Source organism: Nicotiana attenuata, unplaced genomic scaffold (genome assembly GCF_001879085.1).
Source record: "Nicotiana attenuata strain UT unplaced genomic scaffold, NIATTr2, whole genome shotgun sequence".
Classification (NCBI taxonomy): Eukaryota; Viridiplantae; Streptophyta; class Magnoliopsida; order Solanales; family Solanaceae; genus Nicotiana; species Nicotiana attenuata.
Genome location: NW_017673143.1, coordinates 93,161 through 116,267, shown reverse-complemented (window position 1 = coordinate 116,267; position 23,107 = coordinate 93,161). Strand labels below are relative to the sequence as shown.

The 23,107-nt window shown below is 43.1% G+C and overlaps 1 protein-coding gene across 1 annotated transcript; it reads right to left on the bottom strand.

Moving 5' to 3' along the window:
* Positions 1-17,478: 17,478 nt before the first annotated feature.
* On the bottom strand, positions 17,479-22,012 carry LOC109215571 (transmembrane 9 superfamily member 7-like). The gene is made up of 7 exons (XM_019379663.1): positions 21,692-22,012; positions 20,356-20,520; positions 20,136-20,245; positions 19,808-19,916; positions 19,620-19,732; positions 18,897-19,047; positions 17,479-18,817 (listed from the first exon to the last, which is right to left on the bottom strand). Exons 1-7 carry the CDS (start codon positions 21,836-21,838, stop codon positions 17,663-17,665), a joined length of 1,950 nt encoding a protein of 649 aa, XP_019235208.1. The 5' UTR covers positions 21,839-22,012; the 3' UTR covers positions 17,479-17,662.
* Positions 22,013-23,107: the final 1,095 nt, after the last annotated feature.

The window sequence follows — 23,107 nt, the reverse complement described above, 5'->3', positions numbered from 1 at the left end:
CACCGCGATCGCGGTGGAACCGCAGCCAAACGCCCTCGCGGATTCTTCATTCTTCAGAAACTGCCTTCCACCGCGGTTCTGCCGCGGTCGCGGCAAAACTGCAGTTTTTCACCCTGTTCCGTTTGGAATTTGGGAAAACGTAAAACAAGAAAGTTGTAGCCCTTTGAGTTAGTTTTCCAACCATATATTGTGGAGCCCAAATGGAGTTCTGAGCAAAAAGTTATATCTATTTTACTAGACAGTGCGCAATATGCCTCCTCAAGTCTTCGTTCGTACTTAATTATCAAATTTGACCCCTGAACACGATCCCGGCTTAATTCCTTGAGCTTTTACTCAGACTTCAAAGCTTCAAATCACTTAAATTCATTCCATAACATCTATATAGCTCGGAATCACACCTACAAGGCATAAAACACACAATTAGTGCAAAACACTAGCGATTAAAGCGCAAACTCAATTAAAGTGCAGTAAATTCGAGTGTAATAAGCGACTAAAATATGCAATTATAGCCTATTATCACATGTGTTGCACTATTTTCCTTCGATCGGGTTTTATCCCAAGAAGGGTTTTACCGGCAAGGTTTTTAACGAGGCAACATCGATATGCTACCTGAGGAGAACTTAACAAGTATTCAAGGCTCCTCTTCAATCACCTCGAATAGTGGGGGGCATCCCCCCGGGAGATCACCCCTCGAAAAAGTGAAGATGTGCCAAATAGGGTCTTAATAGGAAAATGATGTATCGGGCCAAACGGTCGAATGAACCGTGTCCGCATAGAATAATTGAACCCTTGATGACGAAAACATGTATACTTGTGCCAAGTATTCAAGGAATATTTTTCCATCCAAACACTTTGCGCTTCAAAGAAATCTGCTATTTTTTCAAGAAACAGTCCAGAGCCAGAAATTTCCCGAACACTCGGGGACTGACGTCAAAAACTTGAAGTCATATGACCTCCGGGTCGAAAACTTCGAACTCGTAAGCCCTCAATGAGGCAACTCCAAGTTTACGCAAAACGGCTCCAGAGCCAAAAGACTCTCGACGGCTCGGGGACTGTCGCCAACGGTCACCACATCAATTTGTCAAACTCGAGGCAATAAGACCCCATGCGGGCAACCTCAAGCTCATAAGACCTTTATAAGGCAATACCAAATCTGTAAGTCCTCAAGCGTGGCATGAGTTATACTTGTACCAAGTAACCAAATCTATAAGACCTCAAGCAAGACATGAGTTATACTTGTACCAAGTAACCAAATATGTAAGACCTCAAGTAAGGCATGATAAAATTTATAAGACCTTACAAAAGAAGTAATCCCGATCTTAAAGTTGAGTCTATATATTCGAACTTGTAAGACCCCTAAAAGGCATACCCTCGATATAGACGCCGAAGGTACTTCACTCGGGGACTAAAAGGCTATGGCCAGATACAATGACTACGGTCACAAGGCTGTACCAGCCAAACTAACGTGTCTCGGGGACGCTCGACCGTCGCCAATAAACTCACAGGCCTTCAAATTACATCGAAAATACTTCAAAAAGAACCGGTTAATCAGGCTACCCTCGGCATAAGCAAAAGATCTTCGACCATGTCAGGTCCAAACAACAGGCTTCGAAACATTCAGCCATCGAGCGAAACCCTTGAGGTGCTCATTTATCGCTGCATAACGTCTCACAATCGAGGTTCTTGTTGAACCGTCGAAGAGTCGGGCGAACACAAAAACTTCAAAAATTCTTTAACGAGGGAAAAATAAGCCTATACTAGAGGTCGTGCCGACCCAACGTGTAAGAGCCACTGTCTCCAGCTTAAACTAATGGTTGTACCGACCCAGCGCGTAAGAGCCACTGTCGCCAGCCCGTATTAGAGGTCGTACCGACCCAACGCGTAAGAGCCCAGATGATAACTAGGGAATCTAGTCTATTTTATACTCCTTTTTGCTTGAGTTTTGGATTAAAAGTGTATACAAGTAATCCCGAAACCTTACATGTTGTGCTTGTTTGTAGTGTTTGGTCAAAAAGTGACAAGGAAGTCAAAACTAGCTCAAAAAGGAGTGAAACCTGCATAAGTGCCAAGAACAAGTCAAAGCACCGGTACAACAGTAAATCCACTGCGGCTGTAATAGACCCACCGCGACCGCAGTTCTTTTATCGCGGTCCGTCGGCGGCAAAGATCAGAAAAGATGCAATCCTGGAATTTCAAGCAACGTGGCCCGCGGTTGATTCTTCGCGGTCGTGGTAGCCTCATCGCGGCCGCGGTCCATTTGTTGCGGTCCGCGGAGAAGAGATTCAGAGAGCCTGAAGTTTGGAAGTTTTCAAGACACCGGAGACCGCGGTTGATTTTATGCGGCAGCGGTGAAGCCATCACGGCCGCGGTCCATTTATTGTTGTCCGCGGTGTCCAGCTTCAGAGAACAAGATTTGAAGCCAGAAAGGCTTGACCACGGTCCGTGATTGATTTTACGCGGCCGCGGTAGCCTCACCGTGGCCGCAGTCCATTTTCCGCGGTCCGCGGTACCTCCTTCAGGGGCATTTTTGTCGAGAAAATTCGGCCTTGTATAAATAATTCTTTTTCAGATTTTTAGGTCATCTTATCTGTAGCTAAGCACGTGAACGCCGTTTTTAGCTATTTTGAGTAATTTTGTAGCTAGCTTAACATTGAATCTTCGAATCTTAGCTTGTAATTATATTTTATGGGTTATTCTTCATCTCAATATCTGATTTCTTCCATTATTGTGAGTAGCTAGACCCATTAGCTAGGGTTGTGGCTAACCCTAGTGTGGGTATTTGATGGGTCTCTTGTTTTAGGGCTTAGATGTTTATGGGTGGTTGACATTCGGCCAGATTTGTGTTTTCCATGTTGAATTAGTGGTTGCAAACACTAATTTGTGCCTTTTTGACTTGGGCTCATCTTGAGAAAGAGAGCTTGAGTCTAGGAAAATCAGGCCAACAAGGAATTGGGGCGTATTCAAGAGATTGATAGCCCCTATTAAAGGGTTAAACCTAGAGATAGTAATACCCGACTTGAGCCTATATTGCTTGCACAATTTTGACACCCAATTGGTCTTGAGAAAGCCAATTAGGAAAAAGTCACTCAAGCTACCGAGAGGTATAGAGTGAGTAGTTTCATGCATTGGCTATATCACAATCCCAAACATGATAACTTTGCCTTAGGCTTTAGAACTCGTCAAGTATTCACCTAGGGGAAAGTCACTTCCCTAGTGCCTTTCCATAAATTAAGAAAACCTCACAAAAAGATATCATACTTAGCTTAATTTCAGCATCATTAGTGATAATCTAGATTAGTGAACCATCAATGCATGTTTAGAAGTGTAAACAATTACTTTGCACGTTACTAGTGTAGATAGGAACCCAATTCCCAAACATTCTAGCTCCCTGTGGATTCGATCCCGACCTTCTCGGGTAAAAGCTGCATCGACCGCTCTTGCCACTCTGTAGTGGTGTAGGGTAGGACTCGATCACTTTTTGGCGCCGTTGCCGAGGAAGCTAAATGGTTTTTGGCTATCTATCTAGTTTTGTGTTTAGTTTTTATTTCCTTCTTGTTTACTTACTTGGGTGAATTATCAATTCAAGTACTAAAATATGGCAAACAACGCACCTCTTGGAGATATTCCACCAGGGGAGGAGGTTGATGACAATGGAGAGGATGAGGTACCTCTAGTACCTCAAGGACAAAGGAGAGGCCGACAGGCCAATGATAATAATATTCTAGACCCTCCCCCGCCACCTCCAAGAGATGTACCTCGAGTGCTTTCAATCCAGGGCTACGCTAGTGAAATTGTTCCGCCCTGGATCCGTGCGAGCAATTTTCAAATTACCAACGTGATGTTGACATTGTTGGAGCAGCGAGGGTATTTCACGGGTGCTCCCCATCAAAGTTCTTACAAGCACCTTAAAGGATTTTTTGATACCTGTTGGGGGAGCAAGCAAACGAATGTGTCCGAGGATACCCTACGGTTGAGATTATTCCCTTTTTCTCTTCGAGGGAAAGCATTGGATTGGCTGGAGAGACTTCATAACCACACCATCCATACGTGGGACGAGTTGGCTGATAAATTCATTGCAAAGTTTTTCTCGTCGGGCCACATGGCAACCTTGAGGGATGAAATTTTAGTTTTCAAACAGGAGACCAACGAACCATTGCATGAGATATAGGAGAGATACCGGACTATGGTAAAGGAATGCCCAAATAATGATATGACTGAGGCAATGATACAACAGACATTCTCCCAAGGCATTAATACAACAAATCAGTGCATAGTGAACCAACTCGACGGGGGCAATTTCATGAACACACCGTATGATCAGGCTTGTGAGATACTGGATGAGATGGCAAACACTTCCTTCGCTTGGCAAAGTCTAGCCAATGTGCCACAAGGTGACCCCACGGTCATTCACTTGCACAAAGAGCTCCATGATCATGGGCAGACAATAGCAGAACTGACAACAACAATGAACCAGCTAGCAAAGGCACAATTACAGCAGGTTCAAACTCCACGACAAGTAAATGCTATGGAGGGTGTCAACATGTTAGTGAACAAAAGAAGACAAAGAGGTCAACAGAACCTAGGGAGTTCGGATCAATATGACCAAGATAGTGGTGGGTTCCAAGATGATGGGTATGATGAGCGGAATGAAGAAGTGCAATATGTGAATAACTATCAGTGCCAAAGGGGCAATTCTTCTAACGAACAACAACAATGGAGATCCCAAGGCAATTGGAGAAATCAACAAAAACAAGGGAATAGTAATTGGGGGAACAACAACCAAAATTCAAATTGGGGCAACCAGAAAAATAACCAGAATAATCAGGGTAATTGGAGTGGCAACAACAACAACTGGAGTGGCAACAACAACAACTGTGGTGGAAACAACAATCAGGGTGGTTGGAACAATAGCAATCAAAGAAATTGGGGGCAAGGCTTTCAAAGGCCCCCGATGTATCAACAACCGAACAATCCACCCCCATTTACATCCCAAGGTCCTAGTTCATCCAACAATGAAATGGGGAGAATTGAAATGATGTTTGAACAGATGATGAAAAAGAATGTTGACTCTGATACGCAGTTGGCATCCCACAATACTTCAATCAGAAACTTGGAGGTTCAATTAGGCCAAATCTCACAATCCTTGAATACTCGCCCTAAGGGGGCTCTACCTAGTGATACGGTAGTCAACCCGAAGGGTGGGAATAATACCGGGCATGCAATGGCGGTAACTTCAAGTAGTCGACGAGGCGGTGATGTGAATGCCTCCAAATAAAAAGAAATTTTGAGTGATGAAGTTGAATTGCAAGCAGATGATATCCCTTTGGTGGTTGAGAATGTGACTGATGAGAACTTGAATGAGGAAGTGAGGATTGATATCCAAGATAACGAGGTGGAAACTCAGAATGACGTGAACCCGTCTAGGGAACACATAATAGACATGCCGAAAACGGTTGTGCCTAAAGCCAAGGCCACCTCCACCTTATCCTCAAAGGCTCGCGAAGCAGAAAAATGAGAACCAGTTTAAGAAATTTATTGACATGATGAAGAGCTTATCAATTAATGTGCCTTTGGTGGAGGCTCTAGAACAAATGCCGGGTTACGCCAAGTTCATGAAAGACTTGGTGACAAAGAAAAGATCTATGGATTGTGAGACCATCAAGATGACCCACCAAGTTAGTTCAATAGTGCACTCGATGGATCCGAAGCTAGAAGATCCCGACGCTTTCACCATTCCTTGCACCATTGGGAGTGCAAACTTTGCAAAAGCTCTATGTGATTTGGAGGCAAGTATCAACTTGATGCCTTACTCCGTTTTCAAAACTTTGGTTATTGGGCAACCGAGGCCGACTTCCATGAGATTACAAATGGCGGATAGAATAATGAAGAGGCCATTGGGTATAATTGATGATGTTCTTGTCCGGGTGGACAAATTTATCTTGCCGGCTGATTTTGTGATTCTCGACTGCGAGGTCGATTATGAGGTGCCTATAATCTTGGGAAGACCTTTCCTTGCAACTGGGAAGGCTTTAGTTGATGTGGAAGCAGGGGAACTCACCTTTCGGATGGGTGATGAAAAAGTGGTCTTTCATGTGTGCAAATCAATGAAGCAACCAAATAGCAAGGAAGCGTGCTCCTTTATGGATCTTGTCACGGAGGTGATCGTTGATGATACTAGTGCCATGATAAATGTGGAGGATCCTCTAGAGGCAGTATTGTTGAACCTAGATGTCAGTGAAGATGAAGGAAGGGTGGAGTGTGTGAATGCTTTACATGGTATGGGGTCTTATTCTTATGAGCCCCGTAAGCTTTCTCTGGATCTTGAGAACAGAAAAACTCCCCCAACAAAGCCCTCATTTGAGGAACCTCCCATTTTGAAGCAGAAGCCTTGCCTTCACACCTCAGGTATGAATTCTTAGGCCCTAATTCAACTTTGCCAGTTATTCTTTCCTCTTGTCTTACTAACATGCAGGTAGATGCCACATTGGCGATGCTCCAAAGACGGAAGAAGGCAACTGGATAGACTCTAGCAGATATTCCGAGAATAAGCCCTGCCTTTTGCATGCACAAGATTATTCTCCGGTGCAATGTGTGCCAAAGAAGGGTGGTATGACTGTGGTGACTAATGAGCAAAATGAGCTAATTCTTACCAGGACTGTCACTGGATGGCGGGTGTGCATGGAATACCACAAGTTGAATAAAGTGACCCGGAAGGATCACTTCCCATTGCCCTTTCTTGACCAGATGTTAGATAGACTTGCGGGGCATGCCTTTTACTATTTTCTGGATAGGTATTCAGGCTACAATCAAATATTGATTGCCCCGGAGGATCAGGAGAAAACCACCTTCACATGCCCATACGGGAACTTTACATTTTCCAAGATGCCTTTCGGATTGTGTAACGCACCGGCTACCTTCCAGTGGTGTATGATGGCTATCTTTACTGACATGGTAGAGGATTTCTCGGAAGTGTTTATGGATGACTTCAGCGTGGTGGGTGACTCCTTTGATGAACGTTTGAAGAACCTTGACAAAGTGTTGGCTCTGTGTGAAGAGACAAATCTTGTGCTCAACTGGGAAAAATGCCACTTCATGGTTGAGGAGGGCATTGCCTCGGCCATAAGATTTCAAAGAACAAAATAGAGGTGGACAAGGCCAAAATTTAAGTGATTTCAAAACTTTCTCCCCCTACTTAGTCAAGGGGGATAGAAGTTTTATTGGGCATGCGGGGTTCTACCGCAGATTTATCAAGGACTTTTCGAATGTAGTGAATCCTTTGTGCAAACTTTTGGAACAGGATGCGAAGTTCGTGTTCAATGAGGAATGCATGATAGCTTTTGAACCCCTCAAGTACAAGTTAACCACCACTCCTATTATTACAGCACCCAATTGGATCTTGCCTTTTGAGCTCATGTGTGACGCGAGTGATGTTGCAGTTGGAGCGGTCTTGGGTCAAAGAGTGAATAAAATGTTTCACCCGGTGTATTATGCAAGCAAAACAATGAATAATGCTCAAGTGAATTACACGGTGACAGAAAGAGAGTTGTTGGCGATTGTGTTTGCAATGGAGAAATTAGGCCCTATCTCATGGGGGCTAAAGTGATAATTCATACTGACCATGTTGCATTTCGCTACTTGATGACCAAGAAGGACTCCAAAACATGATTGATGAGATGGGTTTTATTACTTCAAGAGTTCGACTTGGAGATTGTGGATCGCAAAGGATGTGAAACCAAGTGGCGGACCACTTGTCCCGCTTGGAGGAGGAGGGAATGCCCCTTGATGGCCTTGAAATTAATGATTCTTTCCCTGATGAGAAACTCCTCTCCGTATCAGTGAATAGCATGCCATGGTTTGCGGATGTTGCCAACTTCCTTGTGACTGGTATTGTACCGTGAGAGCTCTCTTCTAACCAAAGGAAGAAGCTTAAATGGGATAGTTTGTACTACTATTGGGATGAGCCTTACTTGTTCAAGATCTGCACTGACAGTGTGATCCGGAGATGTGTCCCGGAGGAGGAGCAATTGAGTATTTTAGAGGCTTGTCATTCGTCTCCCTACAGTGGTCATCATGGTGGGGCGAGGACAGCTTCAAAGGTTCTTAGTTGTGGTTTTTACTGGCCAACATAAAAGGATGCAAGTGAACTTGTGAAGAGATGCGATGAATGTCAAAGAGCGGGTGGAATTTCGAAGAAGGATGAGATCTCCTCTCACTACTATTCTCGAAGTTGATATCTTTGATGTGTGGGGCATTGATTTCATAGGCCCGTTTGTTAGTTCATGTGGCAACACATACATTCTAGTGGCAGTTGACTATGTTTCAAAGTGGGTTGAGGCCCTGGCTTTACCCAATAATGAGGCCCAGAGTATTGTTGCGTTTCTCAAGAAGAGTAATTTTTACTAGGTTTGGCACTCCTCGAGAAATCATAAGTGATGAGGGGTCTCATTTTTGAAATAGAGCTTTTGACACTTTGCTTGCAAAGTACGATGTCAATCACAAAGTTTCTACCCCTTATCATCCTCAGACGAGTGGCCAAGTTGAAGTCTTAAACAGGGTAATAAAGAGTATATTGTCAAAGACGGTCAATGAAATAGGAACGATTGGTCAAAGAAATTGGATGATGCTCTATGGGCTTATAGGACTGCCTATAAGACTCCGATTGGTATGGCTCCGTATCGGTTAGTGTTCGGGAAAGCTTGCCATCTACTGGTTGAGTTGGAACACAAGCCCATGTGGGCTTTGAGGAAGCTAAATCTTGAATGGGATGTGGCAGCAAATCTTCGTGTGGAGCAGCTTAATGAACTTGATGAATTCCGATTTCATGCCTACTCCAGTTCGTCCTTGTATAAGGACAAGATGAAGTACCTTCGTGACAAGTATGCTCGTGGCAAAGAGTTCAAAGTGGGTGATTTGGTTCTCTTTTTCAATTCTCGGTTACGTCTGTTCCGGGAAAGCTTAAGTCGAAACGGAGTGGACCTTTTGAAGTGGTGCTTGTGACTCCATTTGGTGCACTTGACTTGAAAAACAAAAATAGAGAGATCTTCAGAGTTAATGGGAACAGAGTCAAGCACTATCTTGGCAAGATTGATGACAGCCACGTGGTGGCAATGATCCATCTAAAGTGATTTGATGGTAACCTGCGTCGTGCTGCGACGTTAAATCACGTGCTTCTTGGGAGGCAACCCATGTGTTTTTATTTCTTTCTTTTTGATTTCATTCTTAGTGCAGGATATGTTTTTGAAGCAACTGGTTGTGAGATGTATGTAGGGATGTTTTGATGCAGTGCAGGACCAAATTGGAAAAATGTTGCACTCTCTACAGTTTGGACCGCTGCCGTGATGCATTTTTTGTGGCCGCGATGGGCTCACCGCGGAGGCGGTAACTGACCGCGGTCAGCGGTGCTAAATGTGCCAAAGTTATAGTTCTCTAAAGTTTCAACCGCGGCCGCAATGTATTTTTCACGGTCCGCGGTGCCTTACCGCGGCCGCGGTGCATTCTCTGCGGTCCGCGGTGAAGTCCATGCTAGTGCCCTTCTGAGTTTCATAACCGCGGTCCGCGGTGGGTAAGTAGTGTGGGTCCCAGGTCTTTTTCTATAAATAGACCCACAGGCCTCATTTTACACTTTTAGTCATTTTCACTCTAAAGAGACATAAAACACTGTTCATCAAAACCCTAGGTTGCACAAATTCAAGCACTGATTTTCAATCATCTGCATTGCACATCTGGTAACTTCAATCACTCATGAATCTTTAATTTTGTCCTTATTTTCTTCTAAATTGATAGGTTTAGTTCTTTCTTTTTTCTTCTTCATCTGTTTTCTCTTAAATTAGTCATATGAGCCCGTAATGTTAATTAGATTAGGGATAATTTAGTTCTAAATTGTTATTCACTACCTAGGGGAGTTGTTTGTGTTTTTACTTGTGCTAAAATGCATAAAACCTAAAAACCCTAGGTCAATGTTGCTTCGTTTTGCCTACCGCGACCGCGGTTGATTTTACGCGGTCCGCTGTGCCTTACCGCGGCTGCGTATCATTTTTTGTGGTCTGCGGTCAACCTGAATCAGAGGGTGGGTAGTTTGAATCCCACCTCACCGTGGCCACAGTGCAATTTTTCGCAGTCCGCGGTGATATCTTTGCGGCCGCGATGCATTTTCCGCGGTCCGCGGTCAACTGTTTCCAGTCGTACTCTTCACTGCTTCTTCTGGTATTGATACTAACAAACATTAACTGAATTCTCCTTGCAGACAATGGTTAAATCAAGAGGAGGTCGTAACAAACAGAAAGGAAGAGGGGAGTCCTCCCGGGGTAGGGGACGAGGACAAATCAAATTGACCCCAGCTGTGAGGAAATCCATTGGGGAGATGAGAAAGCAGATAAGAGCTGCACATAAAGTTGCCTCCCATTCCACTGGGAGTGAGTATGTGCCATCCCAGGAGGGTTCAGAAACTGATTATGTCCCCACACATGTGTCAGACTTCCCGGAGAGATTCCGGATCACTGACGAGCCAACACTACTGGGCTCCCCAACTGCTCCTGCTGCCTCTGCTGCTGAGTCGTCTGATGGCTCAGCAGAAGAGAGTGAATCTTTCAGCTTCAACCTCACCTACAACTTCAACACCCGGTGAGGATCCCATTGATGAAGAAGAAGGAAGAGAACCCCAACCCAGTGGTGTGGAGAGAACTAGAAACCCCGAGGTGTGTAAAAGGAGGTTCGTCAGTGAGCTGGCATACCACAAGTTCCGGGAATGGTGGCCTCTAAGGTCGCTTATTATTGAGCGCCAGTTCATAAAGAGGGATCTCCTGCCTCACAACCCTAATGTGAAGAGGCAATTCAGAGAACGATTATGGTGGGATTACTTTACCAGCAGGGTGCCAGAGGCAAACGAGCACTTAGTCAATGAGTTTTACGCCAATGTTTCCCACATCAAAAAGGATACCAAAGTGACTAAAGTGCGGAACTTGAAAGTGAAGTTCGATGGAAAAACAATCAATGAGTACCTGGATTTCCTGAGGAAGATGAATCATTATACTTGGAGAAGTTGGCACTTGATGAGGCCCGTCCATGGTTAGCATCATATTTGGCTCTCCCGGGCACCACCCCAGCATGGTTGACAGCAGGAGTTGCAATCTTGAGGAAGACTCTAAATTTTGAGGCGAAAGAGTGGGAGACATTTGTATGCAGCAGGCTGGACCCCACTACCCATGAAAAATCTATGCCGGTCTCCCAGGCGATATTGGTGGTGTCTATTATGGCGGGGTTCCCGATCAATGTCGGGAATGTTATGTCTAGGGTGATCACTAGGGTGGTAAATAAGGGTGACAGATCATACCCCTTCCCAAATTTTCTTACAATGTATTTGGAAGATCAGGAAGTGGAGAAAAGGAACTTTGACGTGAAGGTGAAACCCAAAATTCCCTTTTCCTGGTACAGCCTCAAGGCTGATGACAACCCCAAAGCCAAAGATCTTAAGGGCAAAGCCACTACTTCTATTGGCCAGTCTGAAGAGCCAGTAGTAGTGGTCACTTCTTCTCAGCCTCCCGCAGCCACACCAGATATTGCCTCCGAACCATCTGCTTCCACTCCAGATATCCCATCATCCTTAGCCTACCCATTGACTGCCCACCGTTTGAGCCAAACACTTGCCAGTATCAACAACTGGATGCAGGCAGCTACTTCTAAGTTGTCTGTACTTTCTAGTTCAGTGGCAGCACAGTCAGTGCCCCCACAGCCTCAGGTGCCAGCTTTGGTAGAGGAGACTCTCAAGGAGCTTCTAGTCAACCAGAAAGAAGCTCCTTGACAACCAAAAGCTGATAATGGATGCTCTTGCTGCACAAGGGAAAACACTGAAGGAGCTGAGCAAATACGCACATAAGCTGAAGAAGACTCGTGCCTCAAAGGAGTCTGTGAAGGAGTTGAGGGGAGAAGTGGAAAAGATGAAGGCTGCTGATCATCTACCATTGGAGCTATTGTTTCATGACCAGCCTCCAGCAGCTCAGACTGAGCCGGAGCAGGAGCAGGAGCAGGAGCAGGAGCAGGAGTTGGAGAGGGCACCAAAGAGGAGGAGAGTGATCCCCCAGGCAGATGATGCAGTGATTGAGTTGGCAGAGACGGAGGGTGCTACTTCTGACAAGCCACGGGCTCCCGGGACAGCTGATCCAGGTGCCCAGCCACAGGATCCTGTGCTACCACATGACCCCATGTAGACGGAGGACCCATAGGGAGTTTTCTTTACTCTCTATCTTCTTTTTGAGCCTATTTTTGGCTAGTTAGCATTGAGGATAATGCTAGCTTCCATTTGAGGGGGTAGCCTATTTTGATGATGTTGGACTGTAATTATGATACTATTTTCCTTTTTGTTATGCTTTTTCACTTTGGTATGTAAATAAATTTACCAGTTTATTTCACTTTTTGTTTTTTGCAATCTTGATTTGTATATAAAGTTACTTTCTTATGTATATATTCATTCCCTCTTATGTATATTCGTTTAAACCCCCTATTATACATATTTAGTTTACCTTCCGTATTTTCTTTCATAGCTTCTTACTTTATTTTAGTAGCTTCTTTTTCAGTTCGTAGCTTCTTATTTTGAGTTTTGCGTTCAATAGCCTTTGGTTTTCTTAATGCCACGGTTCTTTCCAAAGGTGGAGTTTGTGTGAACCGGGTGGCCCTTCCCGATGATGGATGGCATGACAACCTTCTTAAGCGTTTGAGTCTATTTTCTTTTCGTTTTTGTGTAAATAGTAGCTAGTGAGTAATAGTGCCTCAAGCAAAGCTTCACTTGGGCCTAATACATTTGCCTTTGACCTTATGGTTAAAAACAAATTGGTGTGTATAGGATGGTGACAGTTGTGACCTTGAGACTATTGTATTGGATAATAATCATCAAGTGATTTTTTGGGACCATTTGCGTTGCTCAAAACTTAGCTAAGGTTGTTGTGGGCCCCGACTCTGTCTGTTTAACAATCCTATAGCTTGTATGGTGATAATTTGATTTGCAAGTCCAAGTCCCGTGCCATTGAGTATAGAACTTGCCCTGAATGTTTGTCTAGGCGAAATCCTAAGTGTAGTTTGACATGAGAAGTGATTATAGGCTCTCCTTGATCCGAATGGTATTCTTGAAAACATCCATAGCCTACCAATGATAATATCCCTAGTCAACCCCTTTGAGCCATAGCCCTTTTTCTTTCAATGACCATGATACAAGCCTTTACCTGTTCTAAAAAGACCCTCTCTTGGCACCCGATCTTTCCTTAGCACAAGGCAAAGGCATAAGTTTGGGGGGAGAGACGAGGAATGCAAAAAGTGATAAAAAAGTACAAAATGAAGAAAAGGAAAAGAAAAAAGAAAAAGAAAGAAAATCAAAAAGCCAAAAAGAATGAATAATGTAGAAGAAATGAAAGGATTCAATAAAAGTAAAGAGATGAAAGGCGTGGGAATATTAGAAAGGAGAAAAAGGTTTGAAATGAACAAGAAAGAGTGACGGTGTGTCTCTCTAACCCCTAAGAAAGAAGTAAATGACTCAAAGAGTTAAGAGAATATGTGCCAAAATAAAGCAAAGAAAGTTCTTAAGGGAAGATGAAACCTTCTCAGACCAAATATATCCTACCCTGAACCAAAAGCCTTCATTGTATCCCCACAAAAGCCCTATACGATCTTAAGTTGAGTGAAACTTACATTAGTGGTGACTCACATAAGGGGCAAGCTTATGGTACTTAGAGCCGAACTTGTGATCTTTCTTTGAGAGAGATGAGTGTGTTTTCCACAATCCTCGTTCTAAGTTCTACAATCTAAAAGTGAGGTTTTGCTAAAGGAACAGTGGGGAGTATGAGTTTGGGTTCCACAATGACCAATGTAGTAGAAAGAGTTTCCTTGATGATTTGAGTCAACTCTTGATGCTTTTGTGTCGCACTAAAACCATAGTGCTTAAAACGGTTGAATGTTGTTAATGATTCATTTGAATTGAGGGCAATTGATAGTCCCAATTGATCCTAGATGAGGTCACCTTAGGATAGCTGAATTTTCTTGGTTTTATTCTTAAGGAGGTGGGACTTACATTGTTTGCTTGAGGACAAGCAAAAGCTTAAGTTTGGGGGAGTTGATAACTAAGGATTCTTGATGAGTTCCTCGACTTTCTTCACTTGAACCGAGGCATTCTCTCTTACATATCGAAGCTATGACTTGGCCAAATCCAGCTCTGCTTGAACTGTTTCCTTTTGTGCAGCCAAAATGTCCATACATCCCTTGAACTGTTCAGCTTCGACTCATACTTTATCTATTTGCTCTTGGAGGCCCTTGATCTGTTCGAGCCTCTGTCGAACCTACAAGAAGGGATTTTTAGTTGTTATCTCGGACTCGTGCTCACTATCATGAATAACTCGGAATACCTGCTCGGCCATCTCAGTATGCGCATCTCGAGCCTCCACCAGGTCTACCTGAAGCTTCTGAAGCTTGTAAGTATTGCACTTCTCAGTGAGGCCCTAGACCTTGGCCTTGCGTTCCTCTCGGACTCGAAGAAAGGCCTCGTGATGTAACACTGAAACCTACGACAAAGGAAGAAATGTTAGAGATATCTACAAGTCAAAGTCATGAAAAGATAATGGCCCTTGAACTTACCTGATTCAAAGCATGTTGGGCCTCGTTGAACAAGCAGGCAACATCCACGGCATCCATTTTGGCTTGGTCCTCCTCAGAGACCAAGCATCGAAGATAGCTAGCCACCCCTACAGGGGCAGAGAAAACTTGAGTATCTTTCGGGATAGAGATGATAAGAGGCCACTTGCGGTCGGGGTCGACGTTGGGGGCCGGGAATTGGTTGGTCCGTTTAAAGCTCGAGAAAGCCTCATTCGAGCTCTTCCTCGGTATGTCCAAGTTACCCAGACTGGTGACATCCTCCACTTAAGCAAAATAGCCGCCAAAAAGGTCTTCTGCTCCGTGGACCTCTTCGCTGGGGCGAGCCTCCATTGTCTGAGCGTCCTTAATTGTCTTATCCGAGAATGAAGGCAGTGAGGAGAAATCTCCAATATCCATTGCCCTAAGTGAATCTTTTGGGGCTCCGCCTTCGTCACAGGAAGCATTGGGCGTGGTTTCTGCACCGGCCTCGACCGCCTCCTCGGTGGCCTCCCCACCTCGAGGTGATGCATCTTCAACTATTTCCGACTCGATCTCGTCAGGTTGGGGCAAAGCAGCTTCGGCTTCCACCTATCCAATGATTCTTTAAACCTCGGTGCCAACTCGCACATGAGTCACCAATCCAGAGCTTTCTTCTTCTTCTTCTTCTTCGTCTTCGGTCTCGTCCATTATTTGTTGGACGGACTCCAGGGATACGTGGATGACATTCCAATTAGGCTTACGAGGCCTCCTGGCCAGCCTTTTCTTTTCCGGGACTAGAGAACTCGGAGCCTCCTTCGTTTTCTTCTCTTTGTCCTGCTTCGGGGCAGATGGGGAAAAGAGTGCCTCTTTTTCAACAGAGGGGGGCCTCATTGGCACATCCTTCTCGAGGCCTACAAATTGAAAAGAAGGAGTAAGTACAATAACAAAACCCGAATGAAAAATTTTCTAAGGAAAGAAGATTACTATGGTTACGAGCCTCCCATTGGCCCCTTGACAACTCCATCCAAGCCCGCTCGGAAAAAGTTTTTTGTGACAACAATCCCTCGACCCATTGCCTCAGGTTGGGGATCACTTCCGGCACAACGGTCACAGCTACAATACAAAAAACTTAGATGAGGGAAACGCAAGAAGTAAAACGGCAAAACAATATTCAAAGGCAAAACAGTGCTTACGTTTCATGTTCCACTTTTTAGGGAACGACATATCTTCGGCAGGGAATAGATCCGAAGTCTTTATTCGGACAAACCTGCCCATCCAACCTCAGTCTCGGGTCTCATCTATGCTCGAGAACGGGGGTTTGGTAGCTCGGCAATAAAGCTTGATCATGCCTCCACGATAAAGCTAGGGGCGGTAGAGGCGCATGTGGTGATCGAGGGTAAAAAGATGCCCTTCCATCTTGCTTACAAAGATTCAAAGGAGGATCACGATCCTCCAAAACGACGGGTGGATTTGGCCTAGAGTGACATCGTACCTCTTGCAAAAGGCAACGATAAAAGGGTCTAAGGGACTCATCGTGAAGGGGTAGGTATAGACGCTCAGATACCCCTCCTTGTGAGTTGTGATGGACTCCTCGGGGCTAGGCACTACTATATCCTTGCCTGCCCAGTTGCACTCCTCTTTCACCTTCTCGATGAGGCTTTGGGTAATCGTACACATGTACCTCGACATGGGTTCACATCGACCCGGTGTCGAGGGTGTATTCTCCACCTTGAAATCAGCAGCAGTGGCACACTTCGTCGGAATGAAGTCCGCGAGGGGATGTTCCGCCGCGGCTGCGGCGCCGACGGACTTTGATGAAGAAGCGGTTTCCTTATGAGGGACAATTTTAGAAGTCTTAGCCATTTTTGTGAACAAGGAAGAACAGAGATTAGGATATTCGGTGTTTTAAAAAAAAAGAGGTTAGCAATGAAACTTGAAGATTTGTAAATGAAGAACTTGAAGAATGCAAAGAGCATTGAAGATTAGAGCAGAAGAGATTAAAAGTAAAGTTTGAAAGAGTGGAAAAGAGGCCTATTTATGGGTTTCACGGCGACGGTTCAAAGTTGCTAGTGGCCGACTGGCAACTGACGCGCCTTAAATGCCTGGGAAATGGAACCGATGAGACGTATCAGTCACCTCTACCGCTTGTGTCACAATGCTTACATCATGGTAAAGCAAGGTCCGGTTCGAAAACTCAATTCGTTTCTTGTCATTGCATTCCAAAAAGCGAGGGGACTATCTGTATACGGTTAAAATCGGGCCCACCCGATTTTATTGATTAACCGAGACCAGGGGGATGGATCGAGGATCGTCCCCATAGCATATCAGACCGAGACACGAGGATAAGGTACCGAGTTCGGGATTCGAAATACCTTTCGAGATTGAGACCAATAATGATCGAGATCGAACGGGATAGACATCGAGCAAGACCGAAGATAGCATAATAACGAAAATGCGAGATATCCGTGACTGGTCGAGGATCATGGCGAAAATCTCGGAACAGATCAAATCAAGGGCGGTTGTTTAGCTAATCATGTGATTTCTTTCTATAATTATAATTATACCGTAAATAGGATTCATCTACTATATAAAGAGGGTCTTAACCATTTGTAATCATCTGACATTCACGCATATCACAGAAGTATATCGCATTTTTATCTCTTGCAAGCTCTGTTGTTCAGCTCATACTTTCAATAGCTTGTTCAGTTGGTTTGAGGGCAATTAGCTCAAGGGCCATAATTGTTCATCACATTGGTTTGGTTTATTTTACTGTAATTTCTATCATTAATTCTTACATTTATCAGCTTGTGCCCAGTGAAATCACATATCCTTTAAAACTACTTATACGTTTAATTATCATTCGACTTTAAGGGTAACCAGATATCAAAATGGCGCAATAGATAAGTTATAGTAAGATTTCCCAGTGTTTATAGCTCCCTCACAACTTCCATAAGGTAAAAGTGGAGGGGAAAGGAAAAGAAAGAAAAGAGCACTCTGTTCTAAACATTTTGGTGTCTGTAATAATTCAATCTTTACAGACGTGGGATTGACAACAGTTTATTCTTGGCAGTGATCAATCAATCTTTACAGCAGAATATATCTTCCGAACAAACCACAAGCATGCCAAGAAGCCAATAGTCCCAGTGAGTAGAAAAAATGCATAAGCCCCAATCAGCATATAACCAAAGTAGAGAATACCTGAGACCAGCTTTGAGATCTCCAACTTGGCACAGAAATAAAAGATGGAATACAAGAATAGGTACAATGCAGAAGAACCGGAAGTCAAATAGGCTCGCCACCACCAGCGATAGTCCTCAGAGCATAATTGGAAGTAGGCTAGTACAATGGTTATCTCCGCGCAAGTGACTATAAGAATGGTAAAGACAATGAAGAGAAATCCGAATATGTAATAAAACTGGTTGAGCCATATGGATGTCAAGACAAAAAAGAGCTCAATAAACACTGCACCATACGGAAGTATGCCTCCGAAAAGTGTAGTGAATAGAGGATTCATGTACCAAGGCTGCAAAGGGATCAGTCTAGGAATCTTATTTGTTTTAACAGGATCATCAACTGCAGGTTTTCTATAACCAAGGAAGCTTCCCAGGAAGACTAATGGTACTGAAATGCCAAACCAGAGAAGCACAAGGACGAACATTGTCCCAAAGGGTACAGCTCCAGAAGATTTCTCTCCCCATATTAGAGCATTCAGCACGAAAAAGATGGAAAAAAGAAAAGCGGGGAACATAAAGGCTGTTTGCAATGACATTTTTTTCCAGTCTGTTCCTTTGAACATTTTGTACAATCGAGCTGAGGAGTAACCAGCAATTAAGCCCATGAACACCCATAGCAAAACCATGGCGGTCATTAGCCCACCACGATTAGAAGGCGAGAGAAATCCAAGTAAAGCAAATATCATTGTGACAAGGGACATTCCAAGAACTTGGATTCCTGTCCCAACATGCACACACAGTAAACTGGAATTTTCAGGTGGCCTGAAGACATCTCCATGTATCAACTTCCATCCAGTTTCTTCTTGGGCTTCATCTTGTTCCAACTGGTTGTAGTTGGCAATGTCTCTGTATATAGTTCTCATAATGATCATAGCTACTATTCCAGACAGGAAAAGCACAATCATCAAAGAATTGATTATAGAAAACCAATGGATCTGATCTCCATTCATATGGAGGTATGAGTCCCAACGGGACGCCCATCTGATATCACTGGACTGGCAAAGGATAAAGCCCAATAAGAAGCTGAATGTCAAGGGGAAGGACAAGGCAGGTGTTAATGACAAAACAATGTACCTCAAATGAAACGTCATATGTAAATACTACTTCGTTGTCTGCAACAATCTCTTGAGGTACAGAGTTTGTCCGGAATACAGTTGGCTTCCCAGGTTTGCATGTCGTAAGTTTAGTGTTCTGTTCATCCCACTTCTTGTAGCCATGGTTAATACTGATTCAAATCAGCATGTGAGCTCAGAACACGAGAGTTACCGAGAGAGAAAAAGCAGTTATCTCCAACAGATATGCATAGAAATGCCAAAGCACACCAATAATATACCTTCTAGTAAGAAAATTATGCATTAAAATTTCATCATGCAAGGTTGCCAATGCAATCAAAGATCAGGACCAATTAATCTGTCGGACTTTTGATATTACTGGATCCAAATAACATGGAAACATAGTCAAATTAGATACTGGAAAACCTTGAACACTTCTATCACTCAAATAAGTGCACAAACTTGAGCAAGTAGAAACTATGATAAACCTAGAGTTGAATGCTGCATCACGAAACGTGAATGTCCTAGAACTACAATAAACTGATGTACCAGTTACAAGAGACCACTGCCGCTGAACATTCTGAAATCATCACTAAGCATGCAAAACTAATTCTATTTCTGAATGCCTAATCATCGTTTCACAAAGAGAATAACAGAAAAAAGGTCAAAGGAAAATGGGAGAGAGAAGGGAAGTGGTATAAGAAGATTTTCATTCAAGTAGTGAAAGCTTGAAAGTTGTTCAAACCTGAGGGGAATAACCTCAAAACCAACAACACGAGCAGTGCCCGTCTCAAGATCCTCGTGATACATAACCTTGAAATTCAAATGGTTATTCATAAAATAACTTTTCTCTTTCCTCTGCAAAACCAACATTTACAGTCAACAAACAAATAACAATATTCAGAGATAGCAACAAAACAGTAAGATTCAGACCCCAGCAAATCTCCCTTTAAATCCAACTTGATATCCACGTTCATAAACTTTTTCTCCGCTTCCATCCATCGTTTGCCGAGGAACTGCCACAGGAAGATTGTCCAGAATCCTGTACAATATCAAATGTATAAGAGATGTATCCAAAAACTGTATTTAGAATCTAATCAGCATAAGGTGACACAAAACTAACTTCAAAGCTTATAATTATCTAGGCAAAAGTATTTAGGTATCCACAAGTCCATCACCACATTAGTAGAAATAAAACAGCACAATCAGCAAAATGACTGAAGTGAAACAAAAGGAGTCTCAATTAATTGTTCACCCTTACATGTTAACTCGGTAATCGTCATCAATTTTGTCTTTGAAATTCTTAGCAGAAACTGCATCAAGTTTGATTCTACATGCCACCTTGCAGGAGTCTGTCTCTCTCATCTTGAACTGGAGAACTTTTCAAAGTTAGCTCAGAACTAACATACTGTATCATATTTCACATTCAAACCATACCATAATTTTCTTTAGTAATGGATGGATAGCTAAAAGAGACTCACAGTATAGATAGAATTCTCAATACGGTCACCTCGAAGAACTTCTCCCAAATTCTCTGCACTGTTGGAAACTTTTGGAGGTTTACAATAGCCCAGGAAGTAATAATCGTATGGTAGCTGTGTCTTCGTGGATGAAAGCTTGTTTACTTTAACATGAAGAGAATCACCCTGTGAAGAAGTTGGTAGGTTTATTCACAAGCAGAACCATATTAAATCTAAAAAAACCTTAATGTAAATTAGTACTACTATTATCAAACTATCCTCTATACAGAGAGGATCCTAGATTTTAAGTCAATTGGCGTAAAACAGCACTGTATCCTCTGCATCTTTGTGGCAATACGTGCAGTCTTGGTATTATTAAAATATTTTAAAGAATTTTCAAACTACGTATATATTGTTGAATGAAACCTAAAATAGTGGCTATGACCACGACTGTCGAAGCTTTTAATCTGCTACAGCCTTGATGTATCGATAAAGTTACTAAACCAGAATGTCTATCAAGCATATTTCCAAGTTTACTGAATGTATTTCCTAATGAACAAGGCATAAACAAAGGCCAAAAAAAAAAAAACAATCATGACATGAATCCTCAGGAATTATCATTTGATTAGGTGAGAAATTTTTTGCACATAATTGGTTATGCCTCTGAAGAAAAATAAAAAACAAGAGAAAACAAAGCTTTTCTCAGTCATTATCCCCCAAATCAAATTTGTTGAGTACATTATACCTTCATTTTCCTAATCACAAACAGACAATTATTTAGTTTACAGAGGACCATGCGTTCAATGAAAATATTTTGGCAACAAGTACCAATTCAGGATAGATATAGGTATATGTATCTCAAGATTAGGACTGTGGCTGCAACCATGCTAGCTTTCGACCCACTACATCTGCCAAACGATCATACAGTGCAAGGGAACTAGTAATGTTTCAGTACTAAACAATATGTAGCTATCATCCTCATATTAATTACTACATTCGTTCCACTTTTTGACATAGTTTGACTCGACACGAGTTTAAAAAGGAAAAGAAAATTTTAAAACTTCTGGTGTTAAACAAGACGAATCCCACTGATCAAAGGTTCAAGTAGTATCCATAACATTTCTTGTGACTATAACACTTCCAAAATCTCTCATCTTAAATATGTCATAACATTAGTATGACAATAAAAGCTAAAATATAGAATTGTGTCATTGTAGTTGAACGGACGAATAAGGAAATAATATCAAAGGAAATAGAAGAAGGAGTAATATAATATTTGTCTCCACGAAGAAGAAGTGAGAATATTTATCTACTAAATTTAAAATGCTAAGAGCAGAAAGAGGAGAAAACTTTTTACAGTTTGAAAATCGCGAGGAGCAACGCCGGGAAGATAGAAAGCATGCAAGAAGTGACATGGAAATAGGAGTAGTAAGATCATCCACAAAAGCTGCTGTACTGACCACAAGCTGCTATACATCATCGTCTGTCCAAAGGCTTTCCACATTTTCGATCAAATTGTAGCTCTCAAGTATGGAGGTCGCTCAAGTGGCAGTACTACAAAGTAGTAGCAAGAGTGGAATTTATGGCTGAAGGACGCATACGACACCGTTCGGTGGTAAGCTGCAGGTCTTCCAAAAGTCTACTACACTAATTCATTTTATTGCAGAATTTGCTTTGCATATTGGAGGATATATGCGTGCACGGAACGGCGATTTAATTTCCTCGGTATTCCATATTAGGAAACCGCGTCTACCCATTTATTACTCTATTCATTTTCTACCGCACCTAATTTTTATCTATTCATCAAAATATCTAAGACTTGTTAGACCCTAACTCTTTGTCATCGGGCGTGGCACAGCTGTGGCAAGGATTTGGACGTGATGGCCTTGTCATTAGCCTATGTGCGGGCAAAACAATCATGCGGGCGACGGACAAGACATTGTCATTGAGGGCTGTTGTGGGCAAATATTGGCCAAGGCCTTGGGACAGGCAACGCGCGCTTGGCATGGCACTTTTGGGTTGTGGCAGCTAGTGTGGGCTAAGCTAAGGCAAGGCGGAAATACGGGATGATGGCAATGGCTTTCAATAGCTAAGGCAGGGCTATGTGAAGGAAAATACACACGAGGGAAATGAAGGTTGACATGGACAAGGCAGAAACTAGGCCAAGGCGGTGTGCGGGCGGCAAGCGGCGCCGGGCGTGTGTGGCAAAATCATGGCAGTGGGTTGCGGGCAAGACATTGGCGCGGAGCAATGTCAAATTGAGCTAAGGCTTGGCACAACGCAAGCCTTGGGCGTGATTCAGCTGGGCAAATGAAGTTGGCACATGCAATGCACATGATAGGCAGTTTTGGCGGTTACCTAGTCATAACCTCTTTGTCCCATGATCAGATTATGCTTGTACCATTATCCATTTCGTGTATATTGTGTCCTAAGTAGTTGGGAATGTCAACTACATGTTAGGAACATATTTAAACTTAGCCCGACAAGTGGCAAAAGCTGTAGACGACAAGTGTCATGTGCTGTCAAGTCTAAGGACTGCCTATGTTCTATAAATAGGGCCTTTGGGACTTAGTCAGATTTATGTGGGTAATTTCGTGTGAAATTATAAGTGGGAAACAAGAGTGAAACGTGAGGGTTTCAAAGTGGACTAAGGCTAGGCTTGGGCAGGTCTTAGTATTGGCCAAGAACGACTTGTGTTCTTTGTCAAAAGTGCGCTGTGAGCGGATTGTGTTCATAGCAAAGTGAGGGTCCTTTGTATATTTTCGAAATTAAT

Coding starts and splice junctions, on each gene's coding strand:
- LOC109215571 (XM_019379663.1), bottom strand. CDS start 21,838: ATGTGGAAAGCCTTTGGACAGACGATGATGTATAGCAGCTTGTGGTCA. Junction 20,246..20,355: donor TTGAGAATTCTATCTATACT/GTGAGTCTCTTT, acceptor AAAGTTCTCCAG/TTCAAGATGAGAGAGACAGA. Junction 19,733..19,807: donor TTAAAGGGAGATTTGCTGGG/GTCTGAATCTTA, acceptor TTGGTTTTGCAG/AGGAAAGAGAAAAGTTATTT.